Source organism: Amblyomma maculatum, chromosome 10 (assembly GCF_055883805.1).
Source record: "Amblyomma maculatum isolate TAMU_Amacu chromosome 10, ASM5588380v1, whole genome shotgun sequence".
In the NCBI taxonomy this organism is placed as follows: domain Eukaryota; kingdom Metazoa; phylum Arthropoda; class Arachnida; order Ixodida; family Ixodidae; genus Amblyomma; species Amblyomma maculatum.
Genome location: NC_139353.1, coordinates 32744058 through 32763243, shown reverse-complemented (window position 1 = coordinate 32763243; position 19186 = coordinate 32744058). Strand labels below are relative to the sequence as shown.

Genomic DNA, 19186 nt, shown 5'->3' with positions numbered 1-19186 from the left:
AGGGCCCGGGTAGACGGAATAGGGAAAGAGCAGTCGCGGAAGAAACAAGTGCACGTTAGCGAATGAAACGGGAAACACACACAAATCTCGGCAAAAACAAAAACAAAAAAGAAAACACGTCCTCTTGGAAACGGTTTGTTAAAAATTCTATCTCGAAATGAAAGAGCCGCAGGTAACCAGAATTTTATTCTGCCTGCATCTCATAATCTACACGAAAAAGAAAAATCGAATCGATTAAGTCAGTGCAGTCGTGCCCCGTTAATATAGGACACTTTGGTTCACAAGTAAAAGTGGCCAAAATGTTAGTTGTGCGCGATATATATTAACTGTGAAGAGAGAAATGATTAAAAAATTATGCGTAGTTGAGGCCTGTGCCGATGAACTTACATTTACATTTAGGAGCTACACCCACTGTACTGGCGCCCGAGCGCTGTACGATGTCAGTGCACGTTAATGATAAGATCCCCAGGTGGTCGAAATTTCCGGAGCCATCCACTACGGCGTTTCTCTTAGCCTGAGTCGCTTTGGGACATCAAACTCCATAAACCAAACCAAACCACTGTCCCTGTCACCATTATGTTTGAAATAATGTGGTGCAACCTGAAGTGCATAGTGGTCCATGTTATGTTTGATGCGATTCAATCAATGGTAAGTGGCAATTTTCACTAAATCTGTTCGACCCCGCCGGGGTGGCGCAGTGGTTACGGCGCTCGACTACTGTTCCCAAGGACGCGGGATCGAATCCCGGCCTCGGCGGCCGCTTTTCGATGGAGGCGGAAAGCAAGGCGCCCGTGTGCTGTGCGATGTCAGTGCACGTTAAAGAACCCCGGGTGGTCGAAATTTCCAGAGCCATCCACTACGGCGTCTCTCATAGCCTGAGTTGCTTTGGGACGTTAGACCCCGCAAACCAAACCAAACCAAACTAAATCTGTTCGCATACAATGAGCCGCTGCTACGTAGCAGTTCTCGGTCGGCTGTAAGCTGCTTTCTAGGCGAAACAATCTGCAGATAGTTTTAGATAGTTTTGTTCACAGCCATTCAGGCGGTGTGGAAACTGGTCAGGTACATTGATTGGACGATTTCGCATTGTAAATCGCAAAACATCAAACGTAAAGGTAAACACTCAGCAAATTGCAATATTTCGCTGCGTTCATCTAGTTTCCATCCCTCGAAATGAAGAAAATAAAACATCCGTCATCGCTGTCCATATTCAGGCGACCAAAATACATGGGCCTCAAACGGCTCTGTGTAATTACTCCTTGTCCTATGTCCGGACAGCGAGCTTCCATAATAATTAGGATTAAACATATTGAAGACTTTTGGTGCCCGGAAAGACTGTTCATAATTTGAGTCGTCTATAATAACGGGGACAGTATTAACGAGGCACCACTGCACATGTAAAGTCGGCTTCTAATTTTAAGTCCGCTGCAGTCAAGTTTATTTCTTCTTTTCTTTTTTTACAGCATTTCTAATTCGTAGCTGGGAGATGGGTGTATCCTACCTCTTCTTGCAGAAGGATAGACGGCAAGCTACATCTTCGTCACGGGCTGATTTAGCCTGACATACTGTCCCTCAACGTACTAAATTATTTATTTCGCAGTAATTTTGCTGTATTGAAAATATGAAGGGGAGACTGATTGGAACTATGGGGACGAAGGACGCGGTAGCATTTGTCCTTCCCTCACCAATCTATTCCAGTTCCGATTCAATTGCAATCCCCTCATTAATCTATTACGATTCTGATTATCCATTGAACCATTTCTATTCGAATTAGCATCATTTATTCATTTTTAGTTTTTTGCCTTTGTTTATGTTTGCGTTCCTAGTCCACCCTTCCCATATCTTATCTACAACGCTCAGAAGAGTAATAATGGCGATTGCAGGATTCGAAGGGGTTGAAGACGTAACACGTGGAAAGGGAAGCCCCCTTAAAACCCGACTGACATGCTTTGCGGGCGGAGACCTCACACTGTCGCCCGCGCAGCGACTGAGGGACTCGGGAGGGGTAAGAAGGTCGGGAGACGTATGACCTCTACTCGCTATATTGACCTCTAAATTGTCCTTAACTAATTGAAATACTGTCAATCCAGAAAGAAAAGCTTACTAAACACCCCTCGTAGAATGCCATCCCGAATTAACAACGTTTCGAACAAACTGTGATTACGACTCAGCTCGTTAATAAATGTCGATACACTGTTGCTTACGTCAGACGTTATTTCGGCCGCAAAACACGAGTTTGGCCTCAGTTGAAAAAAAAAAAAAAGTCGTCTAAGAATTATGTCTGAAAGTGAAGTCGCACACCTTTCCGTTACAAGTATACAATCGCATGTACACTGGCAATGCTGTTTATCTGTTTATTTTTTGTCATCGCTTACGGAACGAATTTGTGACACACAGTAGTCGAGAGCACCTTTCGCTTTTCGAAATCAGGAATACTATGGGCAAAAGAAAGCTAGTTTCTGCGCGTTTTTTTTTTATTTACGAATTATCGCGGTGCTGACGCGACGAGCTCAAATAGCGAAAAAAGATAGGACAGATGCTGACTCTGTCCTTAGCTTCAATATCTGTCGCAAAAAAAAAAGCAAAAAAAAATACTTAAAGGGCTTAACGCGAGACTTCACACAGGTACATTATATAAGCGAGTTCTTCATTCTCTAGCATAAAGAAGGAATAAGTACACGCCTCCCCTAACGGGTATCGCACCCACGCCCTTTCGGCCGAACACAATTAGCACATATTTTCTAGCAGCGCAAACAAACGGCACTGTGTACGCACCCCAACCAGCACGAACGAGTTATATTTTCCCCACTTCACGGGCCGCCTGTAGAGCGTGCCCTCACTGTACGGCATCTGTGTAATGAGACAAAGCCCGCTTTACGAGAACCAACAAACGAACTGGATAAAAGAGTCAACGTAGCACCAACAAAACGCGCCAGAGTACATCCGCAGGCAACGAATGCACCAGCTATCCTCTCCCAGCAAATGTACGGGCACGTTCCGTATGGCGAGGTCACGGCAGAAACATGAGCGTGCACTTTCATCCGGAGTTACAGTGACGTCCTAGCGGCCACATAATTGCCCGGCAGGGGAGTTTCGCCTTTGTTTGCTACAACTGCGAAGGGTTAAAAAAAAAAACAACAATAACGGTTTGGCACCTCGTTGGGGCCTATCGCTCGGCTTTTACGACCGCCCAACGCCCTGAAATTTCGACGCTGGTCGGAGACCGACACGACACCATTTCGTCGCTACACATTTTGCTGCTGAAAACGTTTGCGGGGCAATTAATCTCCACCCTTAAAAGGGTATTAAGCTCGACGCTCCCTTCAGCAGGCTCCCCTTGGGGATCCTCGTTCGCGTACTTACACTTCGTTGCTAGAGTAATCTAGATTAATCCCTAATCTCTTAATCTGCGTATCTGTATCGGCGAAGTCCCAGTTGGCAGCGCCTGCCAGCTCGATCGCGTCACGTGGTGTCGTGACGTCACGAAGCCCGACGACCAATCAGTGCACGGCCATGTCACCTGCTAACTAGCACCTGCATTCTGGAGAAGGATGCTTTAACGCTATCGCGTAAAACTTAACTACATGCAACCGTGATGGCCCAAAATGCTGCTTCCGCGCGCAGAAGAAAGATAAAGTAACATATATTACAGAACGGCCTGACCATGCGGCAAGAACGAAGTGACAACTATCCCTCAAAGGAAGAAACACTCCGACAACAGACATCGACCTATTGTCGCGGTTAACCGCTTAGCACCTGCTACCAAGGCATCGCTGGTGCTATTGGATGAAAATAGGTTGCTGCTCTGTTGGGTAAGCAGCTGCCACTCCGTTCTCGTGGTGTATGCGACAAAAACACATTCGAGTGCCAAGCTTTTCTCTTTTCCCCACCTATATATGCCACTTGCGCGCGGACACGGAATAAAGGTCCCAGCAAAATAGGTGCGCCAAGAAATAAAAGTACTACACGCGACCGCAGTCGCAAGAACAGCTTGGCACTAGCGTCCAACAAAAGAGCGAGTAGCGACTTCTTTTTATGCGGAACGACGCTATACTGTCCGGACTACTCCGTGCGAATGCCTCTTCGAGTCGCAAATGCGACTGGGCACGACTCTCTATCGTGCGAAGGAAAGAACTGGGGAAAGAAACGACGACTCCTCGGGTGCAGTTCGAACAAAATAACTAGCGCGAAGTGCCGGAGTACATAAAGTACGCAACACACGCCGCAAAGAGTGCTACAGGATGGAACAATGGAAAGGTGGCGGGGAAAAAAAATAAAACGTGGGGCAAACAAGCGCAGGCGCGCTGATCGTTTCTGAAGAGCGGACAATCGCCTTTATGTTTTCTATTCCGGAGTATGTATATGTAGCGAACGCATGGAAGCCCTGTCCCGACATGTAGTGAGAACAGACAGCTTCGCAAATAAAGCCACGGCGGGCGTAAAAATGCTAGCAACAACTCTATAAAGTTTTCATACCAATCTTCCTTGCGAACACGTGTGTTGCACGCGCATGCCTACTGCGGCACACGCATGCATTATCATCCCATCCTACAACATCACTCTAGGGTAAGCCCTGACGTTTCCTAAACGTCTGTTTCAAGGGAACATCGTAAGAGCTTCCCTACAAAGGCATCGTTGCCTAATAATAGGTAAGCTAAGAGTTTTGTCAGCTTAACTTTTCTTTCGTGGAGGAACCGACACCAAACAATCGGCCTAACATTAAGAGCCGCATATGACGGACGCGACCATATATATTATAAACCACAACGAAAACTAAGCAAATGCTGCCTTTCTCTACTATATATATATATATATATATATATATATATATATATATATATATATATAGAGAGAGAGAGAGAGAGAGAGACCCTTTAATGAAAAACAGAATTTTGCCGGCGTTTAGATTTCGCTGGCATGCTACTCTGTGTATTGAAGTTTTCGATTCGTAGCTGCGTAGCTGTTCTGCAGCCCTATCGCGTTCCGGCGCATTTGATTATTAGAGAAGCAATGAGCATCGATTTATTTTTCGTTTTTTTTTTTTCTTTCTGGACTGAACTAAAACGCGGAAGATTGCTTCCTCGTAATGACGCGTACTGATTCCGGCGAAATCCAGCAACACTGCTATAAACGGTAACTAAAATCAATGCGAGACCCGGGATCGATGATCACAGCGCTTTTTTTTTTTTGTATCGCTTTCTTTTTTAGCATATAGAGATTGAGAGAAAAGGTCTGGCCTCACGGGCACGGTCATTCATGGTGGCATTGGTTCATAGTAGCAGACAACACACGGCATGCATGGCAGGTTTATTTCCCCAGATCCCTAACCCTGTGGTTACAGACGACACTGTAATCCGTTATTGTCGTTTAAAATTGTTAGGGGCTTTTTTTTTTTTTTTTTCACTCGAGACGAGAGTGAGGATTCCGCATATGGCATTGATAGGATCGGTAAGAAATTTCTGGGTGATTTGGCGATTTAAGACGTCAGAAAACCGCAAGGCTGCATGGCCACGAAGCGCCCGGGATGACGTCACCGCCAAACCGACCAATAGCTGGCGAGCTGGAGTGCGCGATGTTCAAAATTAGGTATTCGCGTGATGAACCGACTGCACGCACGATCGTGTTGTGCGTAGAACTGGGTAAAATATTGAAAAGGCGAGGAGGCGTTTAAGCTTCATTTAAGTACACGTGCCTGAAGGAAGGTGTGGTGAAAATATCCCCGAGGGCCCACGTGCTCTTTGTGAAATTTCAGTAACAACTCTTGCGTCCTTCAGAAATCCTGCAGGATTACGGCCCGCGCAAACTGTAGCAGACGACACGCATTCATTTAACGCGCAGCAAATTACACACGCAAATTATAGCAGACGACATGCGGGCGTCTGCTACACTTTGCGCATGAGCCATCTGCGACGTGGTAAACGAACGTACGAATACCCGGGCTCAATAAGGCCATTTGTTTAACCTACACCAGCTACACCAGTGTAGGAAATCTCCTATACCTACAATAGATTTTTGCTGCACTGGTGTAGATTTAAAAAAAAAAAAAAAAAATTGCCCTAACGTTTCCTTTCTCGCATGGGAACGAGAAACCTGAAAACGAGGCGTGTAATAGGGGCGCCATTTGTTTGAAGGTACAGGAGAAAAAGAAGACTCGACTGAAGAAACTTACAGTCTTCGGGGCGTTCACAAACCATCATGGTAGACATACGAACAGAACTGCCAGCACAATAAGCTAACATATATAATAATGACCCGCTCTGTCCGCATCGACGCTGTTTCGGTTCGCTGAGCTGATATCACGCGACATCGACCGTTTTCGACGCAGACAGAGTAATGCTGTCTCGAATAACCGATGGAAAGCAGAACAGCGTAGCTTGGCATCTGTGAAGTGAAGAAACCAAATCAAAATTAACGCCAAACAAACCTGAAAGACAGGTTGCAATCATTATGCGTAAGAGCTAATTCAAATAGATAAACAGAAATAGGCTCGCCAAAAACGGTGGTAAAAAGCGTATGCGGGCAGTACACCGCGCTATTAAAGGGCAAATAAAATCCATCGAAATGCAATACATATGAGTCGAAGTGGTTCAATTTTAAAGCAGCGGGAAACCGCTGGCTGCCTGTAATAACTCGAACCAAAGGCAATGTTAAATCACAAGGACAGCGAACAATCTTTATTAGGAAGAAAAGCGTCTTCTAACGCTGCAAAAACGAAGGTAGTTTAAGAGGCCTTTATTATGCAGGAGCCACATTTCAGTTGATTCCGTAATCACGAGGTTACCGCATGGTCCTACAGATAGAAATTTTTTGCGGGCACACGGGACATGAGCCCCACAAACGAAGTAATGAACGAAGCAGGCACCGATCGTTACACAGGCACCGTCGCAGGGCGCAGGAGCGCGGCGCCGAAGCTCACCTTACGGCAGACGATCTGGTTGGGGTTCTCCTCGCTGGTTGCGGCGGCTGCGGCGGTGGATGAGCCGCTGGCCTGGCTGTTGCCCCCTCCCCCTCCTCCTCCCCCTCCGGTGTCCGTCTTGCGACGGTAGGCCATGGCCAGGCGTTCGCGCGGTGCCACGGTGCGGCCCAAGTCTAGCCCCGGCGCCGTGGTGACGAGGCGCGGCCCATTCCAGCGGGACCAGCAAGCTCGCGGGCCGCGCGCGAGCCACCAGCGCGACGCCTGCGGCCGCCGATCCAGCACACACACACTCAGCGTCGCTCGCTGTCTCTCGCAACAACACTCGGGCGCACCGCTGTACACAATCTTCCCGGCGAGTCTTCCTCGAGGGACCAAAGGCCCAGTCGAGTTGTGAAAAGCACTGACGCGAGAAATAAGAGGGAAGGTCACACGTCGGCGCACCAAACAAGAGAACACACACAGCAGCTCGGCGCTGGCAGGCCTGCCGACCTCTCTGTAGGACCGGCGGGAGCGAAGTCGCGCCGCCTCCGCCGCCGCCGGCGACTTCCGACGTTAGCCCTCGCGGCGAGCCCCGGTATCTCTTGTCTCTAGCTCTGTCGCAGGGGAAAAGCGCACTCTTCTCAATCGGAATCGGCGGCGTTTTCACGGCCGGGGTGGCGGTGTCTGGCGCGCTCGAGAGCGACCTCCCTTAAGCCTAACGTTCGCTCCCCATCATCGGCGCGCTCCCGTAGAGCTGCTGCTGTTCCTGCTCATGCTGCTCACAGCGTCGCCGGCGCACGGAGGCGAGCCACGGAAGATGCGGCGATCGTCGGCGGCGGACCGCCCCGCTCCCGCGAGCCCGTAGAGGTGGCATTATCATCTCATTCGGCGCCTGGCAGCGCCGGAGGGGATAGCGGGAGACGTCCGTGAGCCGTGCTTTCGTCGATCAACGCGGCTGCCGCCGACGCGCTGGTAAAAGCAGCCTCGAGAGGTTCCGACGCGGCGTTAAGGCGGCTGATCTCTTGCCGCGGCTATTCCCGGGCCGTTAGCGATGTCCGCCGCCGCATTTTGATGCCGATCACGCACGACACCACACACACACGCGCGCGCGCGCACTCGCTCAAGGGAAAACACGAATAAAACGCAACGCCGAACGAGGGCCAGCCAGCCAGCAGCTGACCCAGCGGCCGTTTACAAACAAAAACGCGCAAAACCGAAACAGTTCGCATCCAGCCAATGGTGGCTCGGGAAAATATGGCCACGTGACCAAAGCCGGCCGCGAGCAGCTGCCGCCATCTGTTGCGTCGTTGCCGAAAGAAAGATATGCGATCAATTCCTAGCTTTCGTTTTTCCCTCTGCTTTGCACATAACGCGTTTGATTGCAATTCTACCAGAGGTGAATTTGTTGGAGTAATCATCAACGACCGCTCCCGACGCGATGGACGGCAGATCGGTAACTAATTCGATGCACCAGGAATTATACGGAGGAGGTGCGACGAATTTGCATGTACGGAAACCGAGGAATTGGGAGTTCGCGCACCTTGCCAAATTTTAACGGCAGAGCCGCACTTCGGTAGAGCAGCACGAGACAAAGAATGCCACGCATTGACGGCGCCAAAGGAGAGAGAGATATCGGGGGGGGGGGGGGGGGGGCAGCCTTGAATTATTCGGAGCCACAGAGAGATTTGTGCAGTGCTTGCGGTTCAAACCATGCTGATTGAACGCAGTTATAGGGACCCCGCGCATTTTCATAATTCCCTTATAGCAATGACGCAGCGGCTTCATAACAAACCAAAATTTTGGCTATCCCCTCCCTCTCACCCTCTCTTGCTTTGCGGCCCAGCATACCAAGAACAGTGCTTAACTCTGGCTCGAAGCACAGGTGGAGAGAAATAAATAGAGGTGGTTTGATTTATGGAGTTTAACGACCCAAAGCGACTCAGGCTATGAAAGACGCAGAAAGTGGTTGGCACCTTTGTTTGCGCACCGGTCACCTACAAGCAGCAGAAATAATTCCGAAGGGATTTTTTTTTTTCTTTTTAATTTTTTTTTGTGACGGAGATCTTGTAGTAGTAAATGGACGTAAATAAATAGGTTACAAATAAATTTATGCGCGTTAAATACATCTTATACAATAAGTATGAGTTTTATTACGCTGTAAGGGTAAAGTCCTCCCGCCGGGGTGGCGCGATGGTTACGGCGCTCGACTATACTGTTCCCAAGGATGCGGGATCGAATACCGGTCTCGCGGCCGTTTTTCGATCATAGGCGAAAAGCAAGGTGTCCGTGTGCTGTGCGATGTCAGTGCCCGTTAAAGAACCCCAGGTGGTCGAAATTTCTGGAGTCCTCCTCTACGGCGTCTCTCATAGCCTGAGTCGCTTTGGGACGTTAAACCAACCAAACCAAAATTAAATATGTTATGGGAACAACAGGGTTGGTCTGGTTCTCAGGCAACAAGCGGTCTTTCGATAGTAACGCGCGAGTATATCGACAATTCGCTCAGTCAGCGCCTAAAACTCTTCTTAAAACAGAGAAATCAGAGAGATACAGAGAGTGTGCAGAGTACATCATGCTGTTACGGCCGTAGTAGAGCGGTCGACTTTTTATTCTTCACCTCGGGGCTTTAAAAAATTCTGATATTAAATAAAACTGAATAATTATTGTTACTAAAACTCTTTGCGAAAAGTTCGGTACGATCAAAATAAATGTTTCGACCACCACTGACAAGAATAAAAATTGGTTGCCTGCTTAATGTTCATGCAGTCCCATACATTCGAGTGCGGGGGGTCCTAGACTATCTTAAAAACCGGTGCTGTTCTGAATCACAATTTCCTCATATTTGAGGGTACTTTGTGGCTTGCCATATAACAGCCATACACAAAGCCCTTTCCAAAAAGCAGCAATACTACCAGTGCAAAATCTTCAAAACTGTAAGTTAACTGTTGGCTTGAAACGAGAATTAACGGAAAATCGAATGTTTCTACAGGAATCGATTTTAGTTTCGATGCCTGGGCGCAGCCATCTTAGTTTGATGGTGGCGCCCCGTATGAGCCAAACTGGGAAAGTCCGCTCCGACTCCTCTTGACGCCATCTTGGGCTGTGCTGCGCGTGTTGATGCTGCGATGCGGCAATGTAAAAGTGCTGTTTCGCGGTGCTCGTGAAAACTATCCGACACCCTGGTGCTGTTTTGTGTTTTATTTAAGCGCGCCAGCAAACCGTACACCATCCGTTCGGCATGGCGGCAGCTGGTGGAAGCAGCACTAGCGGCCCGGGCGACTACGACGGACTGCGCTCCGCTTCCTCAGGCCGAACTCGTCAGTTAACTGTGAGGATGTATCTGTTGTATCTTTCACGATACATGTATTTTCATCTGTATTTTATAATAACAATGGTAACTGTACACATAAACACACAGCGAATGAACCGTACGGGCAGCTACCGAACGCGGAATACAGATATACGAGAGATGATTTCCAATCATCGCCGTATTGATTTGACGTGAAGTACGACCCATTTCATGTCGTGTATTTCCTCTCGACAGTGCATATTTATATAAGATGTTGCTCTGCTTTCATTTCGCTATTCGCTTTCATTAACTGTACCCCGCAGATGTGGCAAGGCAGGGTGACTCCATCGGTAGAGTTCAGGTCGGCGCCAAGCTGCCCACAAATAACCTGCGATGTCGGTTGATGCCATATACTCGGATAGAAATCAAGAAATAAGTGGAAAATTCGGCTCAAAGGGAGGATCTCCAGCCGATGGCGATCGACATAGAATTGTAGATATAAGTTTATCGGCCCTTTGTACATCCCTATACTCACGATATTGTGTGACTCTATAGCGAAAACTAGGTAGGAAAGGGGGCGTGAGTGGCTTTTATCCAGCTATCCCATGGTAAACGGGCTACATCCCTGCCGGCTCCACACCTTCGCTCTAACTATCCCCGCCCTTCACTCCACCGCAGCCCTGCTCCGAACAATACACGCCATCAGGTGGTAACAAAGGCGCGTCTTTCCCTTTTCTGCCCATAGCTTCCGCTGCATGTCACAGAAAGCTGTCCGCGTGAAAAATGAAGGCTGTAGCACATGGAAATACATGAAAGGCGATTTCGATTAACTCCTGCGGACACTTGCAGCTGCGTTCTTGAGTTGATGACGTTAAGACCACGTAGAACTTTCCAGTGACTTCAGTTGATGAGTACCTCGAACGACCTTCCTCCTTCGAGTCAGGGAGGCGTCCCCTGAATCGCGCAGGCCGCGACAAGGGTTGCCGCAGGCGGCCCGGGCAAGCCACCCGGATTCCAACTCAGCCGAACATCAAGCTTTTCCTGCTAACGCCCCTTTGCAAGTCTCAGTGCTGCGCCGCAAGGAAGCATCAGCGAGCTTAACGCTGAACATTTAATTATATTTAATTGTACAGATGGACTCACCGGAATGTTCAACTTGTGGCATCCCAGAGACTGCGGACCATGTATTATTGGTGTGCCCAGCGTATGCGAACGAAAGAAATGTGCTAGCTGCTTCCTTGAAGCGTTTGGCCTCTGTCGGAGGAACTGCTGCTGGGCGCTTGGCAGGACAAGGGGAAGGGCGTCCAGGCGGTGCGTGCTCTTTGCCGTTATTTGAGCGCCAGCGGACTTGATTCGCGCTTGTAAAGCAAGCTGCTGTGTCTGTATATATATTTCATATGCCTTCACCCACATCGTCACCCATCATGACCTTCTTTCTTCTCTCCTTCCCCTTCCCCAGGCCAGAGTAGCAGGCCAGATTTGAATTATTCGGGCCAACCTCTCTGCCTTTTCCTTTCAATAAATCTATCTATCTATTAACGCTGAAACCCGCCGGCGAATTTCCAGACAGCCCGGCGCTGGTGGATGGATGTGGCTTTCCTTCCTCCATGTCTAACCCCCAGGGCCTTCATGTATTATAACCTCCTATTATAACCTTATATATTCCTTCATGTATTATAACGAGCACCCTCATTTCCCCTTAATTGATCTGCTTAGGGCCTCGGGAAGTGTGACTGCGCCTGCATCGACATCCGGATATATGTTACATCAAGCGCCGGGGTATTCCTTCACTGGTGGACCACCATGTGATGCGGGACTTCTTTTAAATCTCATCAATATTGTGAAGCAAGCTTTTCTGCTTATTATTCCAAATAATGAGATAACGTTTCTTTTCTCACTAGGCATGCTGTTTCTTTTCCACAACATTTATCTAATTTTTATCTATTGCGTTTTTTACCTGTTGTTTAACGCTCTTTATTTCTCCGTCCTTGTGACTAGCATACTCCCTCGCTGCAGAACGCCTTTGCGCCGCGGCAGATCTGAAGCGGGCGATCAGCACGCAAGCTGATTGGACCTCTCGGGTCGCCGTCAAGTGCTGCCTCCGGATTGTACAATTTGAGTGGCAACGGTTTCCCGGGTTATATAAACGGGAGTGCTGCCACTGGAGACCAAGATTTTCGCGAGCGTCCGTCGAGTGCAGTGCCACTCGCGGGGATATGCGTCGTAATCTCCCCGACCGTCGCTGTGCGAATATACAGTCGTGCTTTTGGCCCCTTTGCCGAACTTGGCCTGTACAATGCCTTGTAAATAATGTATAAACGCGCCTTTTGTTCATTTCACCGACGCTGACTCGGATCCATCGCTACCGCCAAGGGAGCAGGCAGCTCTCGATCACGAAACGGGGGGCGAGAGCTACAGGCCCAACCCCCATGGTACAATAACGCTCTGCTGGATCTGGCCTCCTGTGGTGATGACGTGCAGTTCACCACTGCCAGGTCGCTAGGTGATCCATGCATTTTGTCCGTCTCAGGCACAGCAGGTGGCACTGCGGAGACTCCGACAGGCTCCAAAGGTGACAATGTGGCCGCGGCAACGAAGGTCCGCGCATCGCACGCCCGCACGTGGTCGTGATAGCATTCACAGGCAACACCCCCACACTGCAGCGTCAATTCGGCCACCTGAAGAAAGTTGTGTAGACTTCCAGATATCCATATACGTCGCTTGCTACACGGTGTCCAAACTCTGGAACGTATTTCGTTGTGATTGGCTTCACATGCTTGTGAGGACCAGCCCTTTAAGGGTCGGTCTAATATAATACCTCCGTATGCAGACTCCTTTCGAGTGATTAAAAGTCTTTCGACCCCACCACGAAACCTGCTCGTGGCGTTCCAGCGCCTCATGGAGCTCGTTGGCCAAACAGACACACTGGCGGCGCCCCGTGGCACGCAAAGCGCACCAGGGTGCCCCATACGTTGGTCACGGGAACTTCCAAGGCGAGCTTCGAGAAGATTTGGAAACGACCGTCTTGCAGACGCGGAGGCTGATAAAACTTTATTGTGAATAAATGTGGAGGATGCAGAGAAACCCTGGACACTGCCGACCCCACAACGCGCGAAAAGCTATACGATCATTTTGCAAGTGACGGTGTTGGTCACTCCATGCGTTGCAGATCCAGAAAATGCGCACGAGCGCAGTCAGGACTGAGGCAGTGCTATGGCGGGCCTTTTAATAAGCTCAGGGGCTAGCTGGAACGGTCCTGCGAAACGACCAGCTGAAAGGGCCCCTAAAACGGCGCTTGCGGTACTATTATAAGTAAGAAATCTTCAGAAGTTGTCTTTAATTGTGCGCATTCGAGTCAAACTTCAAAACTTTGAGTGTCCAATAAACTAATAATTCTTCAAAAAGTGATCATGGCAACGAATTGCAACTAATTAGGGTAACGTGTCCTCGCGCGCAAACCTCCCCTATGACGTTATCGGGGCATGCTGGATGCGCCCGTTCATTGGGCACTCGCCAAGTAAGCGGGCGGACTTCATTTTTTCTCGCGCGCTGAGTTAAGAAACGAGAGGATCGAGCAGCATCATTTTAAGGCGAAAGCCTTTCATGACTCATGCTGTCGTGGACAAAGTGTGTTCCGCTTTTGCGGCGTTCTGATTGGCCGAGGCGGGATGCGTCCCTGCCATCTGCAATGCCACACTCAAACGAGCGCCAAGGAACGCAACGCGACAGGAGCGATGGTGCACCGTCCAAACTCAAACTTGCCGGAAAAAGTGTGATAGATACTGCGTCTTTCCTTCTGTAAACTAATTGTAATTATATGTAGCACTGCAACGAATGCCGACATGAGGCTAACGATGGGAGGCAAATTATAGGATAGGAAGGGTAGGCTTTATCCATTCTCCTCTTAAGAGACATCTAAGAGACCCTCACATTTTTCGATCGCCGATATGTTAAGTGCTAGAAAAGCTAGCTTTTTTTACGTTGTGTAGATGCCGTAGATGATAGATACATCTACCCAGTAAACACAAACCCATCTACGAGACGGTTATAAGCCGTCTTGACAAGATACGCAAGACGTTGCCAGATGTCTTTTAGCGATCTTGTAGCTCAGCAATGCACCCACTTTCTTAGGCTATAAGACGTCTTGCAAGACATCGTGTGGAAATATAAAAAAAAAAAAAAACATAATATACTGAACACCAGTCAGTCTACCTATTGCTCGCACGCGTTTTCTACCTTTAGTAATATATAGCTTTCATTAACTCATCCCTCCGCGGCTTGCTTGGTGCGGGCCACGGTGTCCGAGCGCGGAGACGGCGGGCCAGGAAGGTGTGCGGTTAGACAAGAGCGGCTGCACAACGAGGACGCTGCCTCGGAGACAATTTCCCCGTACTCGACTTGTTCATTTTAAACAAAAGCTTAGCCGAGTGCTCCCTTTTTAAGAAGGCGCAGCAGTTACCACTGGTGTCGTTCTCGCGTCCTGGGAAAGTATTCTAATTTGATCCCCTTCAAAGGGGCAGTGAAAGCGGCCCGCCGAAAATAAGGAAAACCGACGATACTCATATTGAATTACTTGTCACACCCTGGACCCTGCCCAAGTTGTCGGTCTTGCTCATGTTTTATCAGGGACATCGGGTGAAAACGGCTTCCGTACTTTCCCTCCAACTCTAACGCATCGTGCGGGAAAACGAAGATTGCAGACTGGTACCGTGCTGCGCCCGAGAATGCGTCACAAGCCAACTCGTCTCTTTTTGAATTTTTTCTTTGCTACTTGCTCCCCCTCAGCAGGGAGACAGCAGCTGGATAAAAGTGGAAAAGGAACGGGCCGCGGTCTCTTGCCTGGCGAGAACTCCATCGCGGACGTATAGTCTCCACCCTCGAGGAAGCCAAACACTGTAGAGAAGTTGCTTTCCTGCTACCTGCCATCTCCATCATTAAGCAGGCACTGAGCGACCTGGGAGTGACCACGGTAATATAAGTCAATTTATCTCGTCCTTCCTCACTTACCGGTCCGTGCAAGTTCGAGTTGGACAAACGCCCAACTCCCCCGCTTTATCACCTCCGGCGTACCTCTGGGATCGGCATTTACCCCTTGGCCTTTCAATCTTATCCTGACTGACTGGCCGAACTCAATTCCTCGGCCGAGGACAGCAGCCACAAGGTCTCTAGCTCCATCTACGCAAGCGATGTCGCTCACTGGATCCGAGCTACAAAGAGCCACATCCAGTCAGGAAGGCTATATGTAGCGAACCCTTAACAGCGTCTAGAACGTACTTGCTTCCAAGGGATTGACCGGCTCGGCAACCAAATCCGAGGCCTTGGTCGCTAATCCCAGAGGAGCAAGGAACACCTACAGACTGCATATCCCATGCATATCGGGGGAGCCATTTTGCCATGGAAACGCCAGGTGAAATACCTTGATCTCACAACTGACCATCACCCGGATCCCTACAGACAAGACTCTCCTGCCCCACCTTGACCGCGTCGGCAGAGCAGTCTAAAGCGGCGACATTAATAATGCAACCTAAAGGGAACACACCCCAGGAAAGATGTTATTTAAAAAAGGGCGAATGGTAGGGTGGCGCCGCCGCCATTTTTCGACGGTCTTGAGGAATGAGCCCGCCTAGCCCTAGGCAACGGCTGCTCCTCCACTTGGACCATCAGGCTCTTTGGAGCAGCGGCGACATCAGTCATCCTTTACGCCCTGCCCTTCATCTCCCTCCGGTCTACCAAAGTCGACAGACTGGATATAGTAGGCGTTGGATCCGTCGATTTTTGAACTCCTACAGTCCCAGACATCTACCCTCTGGGCCTCCTTCAGAGGGGAGTGACGCACGCCGCCGTCTCAGCCACGTCCCAGACGACGCGGCCCTCCTAGAAGAACCCCAGGATGATAAAGTTAGCCGTCTTCTCTGAAATCATCGGACGAGACAGAGTTACTCGGTACTGCCTCCACCACCTAACCGTCCGCCATTGCAGGTCTCTGGGCCTGGATGACATATATAAGCGCCGCACCCCGCTGCTGCCCTCTGACAGTCTACCACAGCCTTCATGGAAAAATGCACAGGTTCTACCCTCCTCTTCACGAATGGCTCGGTCCTGCCATCCACTGGGCAAGCAGCGGCGGCTCTTGCAGTACCTCAACTGGATCAGCCCAGGTTCTGTCGCCTGCCATTTCCTGTTAGTTAAACTGCTGCGGAGCTGGCTGGTCTCCACCTAGCCGCGCTGTCCATCGTGCCACTTAATTGGATCTGCGACTGCTACTCCAGACCGGCTCTGCAGCTCCTGACCATCACGGCACCAATCCCTAGGCCAAATCTTCTCCAAGCCCGCCTTCTAGTCCTCGGGGAGTCCGGGTATCAACTGCCCCTGCACTGGGATCCAGGGCAACGAAGCAGACGCCCTCGCCAAAGCTGCCCATTACGGGACCCCGGTCGTACGGACGTTGCGCCTCACGGCTTCTCAATACCTCTTGAGGGAGGCAGTGAAGTCCCTCCGCCCTGACCGCCGCAGAACATGCATCTCCAACGGCTGTCAGACAAACGCCTCCGTCGGGAAAATTAGGCACAGGATGTAAGTGGACGCCGTCTCGCATACGGCCGAGCGCCCTCACCAGCCTAACACCTCGTGCGGTACACTGGCACGTTAGGGCATACCCAGCCTCTGCCCGTCTTCAGACTAGCTACCGGAATCTTCGTCTCCCTGGCGATATGGAAGCGCATCTGACCTTCCCGGAACCAACTTTCCACCACCGGCTCTTCCCGAACTTTCTGGAAGAGTCCGGCTGAGCTCTGCTTTCTAACTTCAAGATGTCTGCAGCACTGCGAAAGGCACGGGGATCCTGGTCCATTCAGTCGCGCGCACTAGAATAGGTAATTGTGCTCGAGTGCATCTCGCCCCTCCGCACTACAATAGATCATTGTGCTCCTAGTGTCACCCCCCACCAATTCGGGAGCCGAGAGGCGCGTAAGACCACAATTCTCTATTGTAGTGCGCATGATTCTGATAGACCAAGTCGCTCGACTTTCGCGGTGCTGCAACAGGCCGACCTGGTCATGTGTTCATCGACGGCGGCGAGCTGAAAGGCGTAGACGTCAACCCCCTAAAATTCCAGAACCTCATTACCACTCCTCTAGTCGCCAAGAGTGATGCCAGCATCTAAAGTGGGTGCTGGAATCCCTCTATAAGTGAGGGCGACCGTGTTCACGTCACGCCTTCGAGAGATTTAGCTTACCGTGACCCGCTACCGTGCGTGGGCGGAGCGCACAAGCTGATTGGTCCCGACGCGGCAGGTCCATGTGCCGACATCCAGTGTGTGGCGCCATCTATCGGCGTCACGAGATCTGGGCATGCGCAGTGGAACGCGCAGTGACGGATCACGGTAAGCTAAATTTCTCTACTGCTGGGCGTCGCTGCTTCCGCTTTTGCGCCGCCTGACGCCGTCTCCGGTATCTCCGGGCCGGGGGACATCTCAGCCGGCCGGCACGAACGATCCTCGAGATGTTCCCAAGAGGGAGGGGAGGGGGAAGAAAAAACGCCCGGCAGAGTCCACGCAGATATACCCCACCCATTTTGCATTTCGCCGTTCTTCTACGGGTATCTTCCCTTTCGGACAAGTTTGTTTTATTTTGCGCGCTTTTTGTATTTCGCTGAAATTACGGTCTTCATTTTTCCCTGATCCAGTGGCAAAAGAAAACGCTAGCGGGTCAGAAACTGCTGTTCTGTGTACTATCCCGGTCCTGTCGTGCTACGAGCGGCTTGAAACGGCGACATCACTCTCGGCGACTCTGTCGCCCGTGTGAATTAATGTATTATCTCAGGAGCAGAGGAGAGTTTTCCCGGCCCGTGACGTCGTGCACGTCCTTTCCACATCCATCCTCGCCGAAATCCCCCTTGTGAGTACCGCTTTACATGGCCAACACATATCGCGAAAGGTATCCCCTCCCTAAAATACAATATAGCAACCACCACCACCACTTCGCTACAGTGCTAGCGAACCAACACTCCGCAGCAGTCACCACAGCTGACTTCCCCTGCGCGTGACGATGCAATGTGCGGGAATTCGGTTGAGCGCATAGCACCGCGCGGCACAAAAGCGGGAATTTTAAAAGTATGTAGCAAAGTTGTCTGACGCGCGCGCAGCCTGAATCCGCGAAGCAGTCGTTTTCTCCGTGTTGTGGCTGGCTCCTTTTCGCCTTCTGCTTCGAAATGCCCGCATTTTCTAGTGCACAGCCATTTCAAGAGGGCTACTTCTCGAAGTTGTATGGCTTTCGTCAGCGTCCGTCTCTTCAACCGGGTGCGGCGACAAGGGCTCATCGGCACACGGCTCGATCGCGGTCACCGCCGCGTCGGCTTCTGCACGCCGTTTTCGGCTTCGGCTTCCCGCTTTTCGGTGTCGGCTTCCCGCTTTTCGGTGTCGGCTTGCCGCTTCTCGGCGCGTCGTTTCTCGTTGCGCTGATGTCGTGCCGAATCTGAATGTTTCGCACTGTACCCCAGGAGAAGCGACGGTGCCCAGTCGGGGTCAGTCTCACAGAACAACTTGGCCGGTTTCCCTAAGAATGCAAAAACTAAACTGAGTTACAAAGCAGGCATTTCAATATTTCACATGCGCTGTGAACACTCGAAAGTTATTTACCTCTAATGAAGTGCGCGCCGCTGACTCGCAGGTTGCAGTTCTCACTGTCGAAGTTTGCGCGGTTAATGCGCGCCAGCCACAACGTGCGTCGCTTCGTTCTCAGCTCCTTCGTGCACTCGCACTGATGCTCCACAACCTTAAGTACTGAAAAGAAGTGTTTATTCGTTGGTTGTTTCCGCCAACGGGTATCATTGTGGTTAGAGCAACCAAATATCGCACACATGACCATAGCGACAGCACGCCTTGCAACTACAGCGCGAGAGCGGGCAATGGAGTGCGGTTCATAAGCACGGCAGACGCATATCCCAGAACCCCCTTCCACTGCCGTTAGTGCAAGCTATCTATAAAGCAAGCATGACACTAACCACAT

General features: G+C 50.4%; 1 protein-coding gene across 2 annotated transcripts in view; it reads right to left on the bottom strand.

Annotated features, from left to right (window-relative positions):
• Positions 1–8097, bottom strand: part of LOC146176104 (regulator of G-protein signaling 7-like) — a 71991-nt gene extending 63894 nt beyond the window's left edge. For both annotated transcript variants that reach the window (XM_084582442.1, XM_084582443.1), the window contains exon 1: positions 6917–8097. In XM_084582442.1, coding sequence (XP_084438568.1) covers positions 6917–7051 — 135 coding nt within the window. In that variant the 5' untranslated portion in view covers positions 7052–8097. The remainder of the gene's footprint in view (positions 1–6916) is intronic.
• Positions 8098–19186: the final 11089 nt, after the last annotated feature.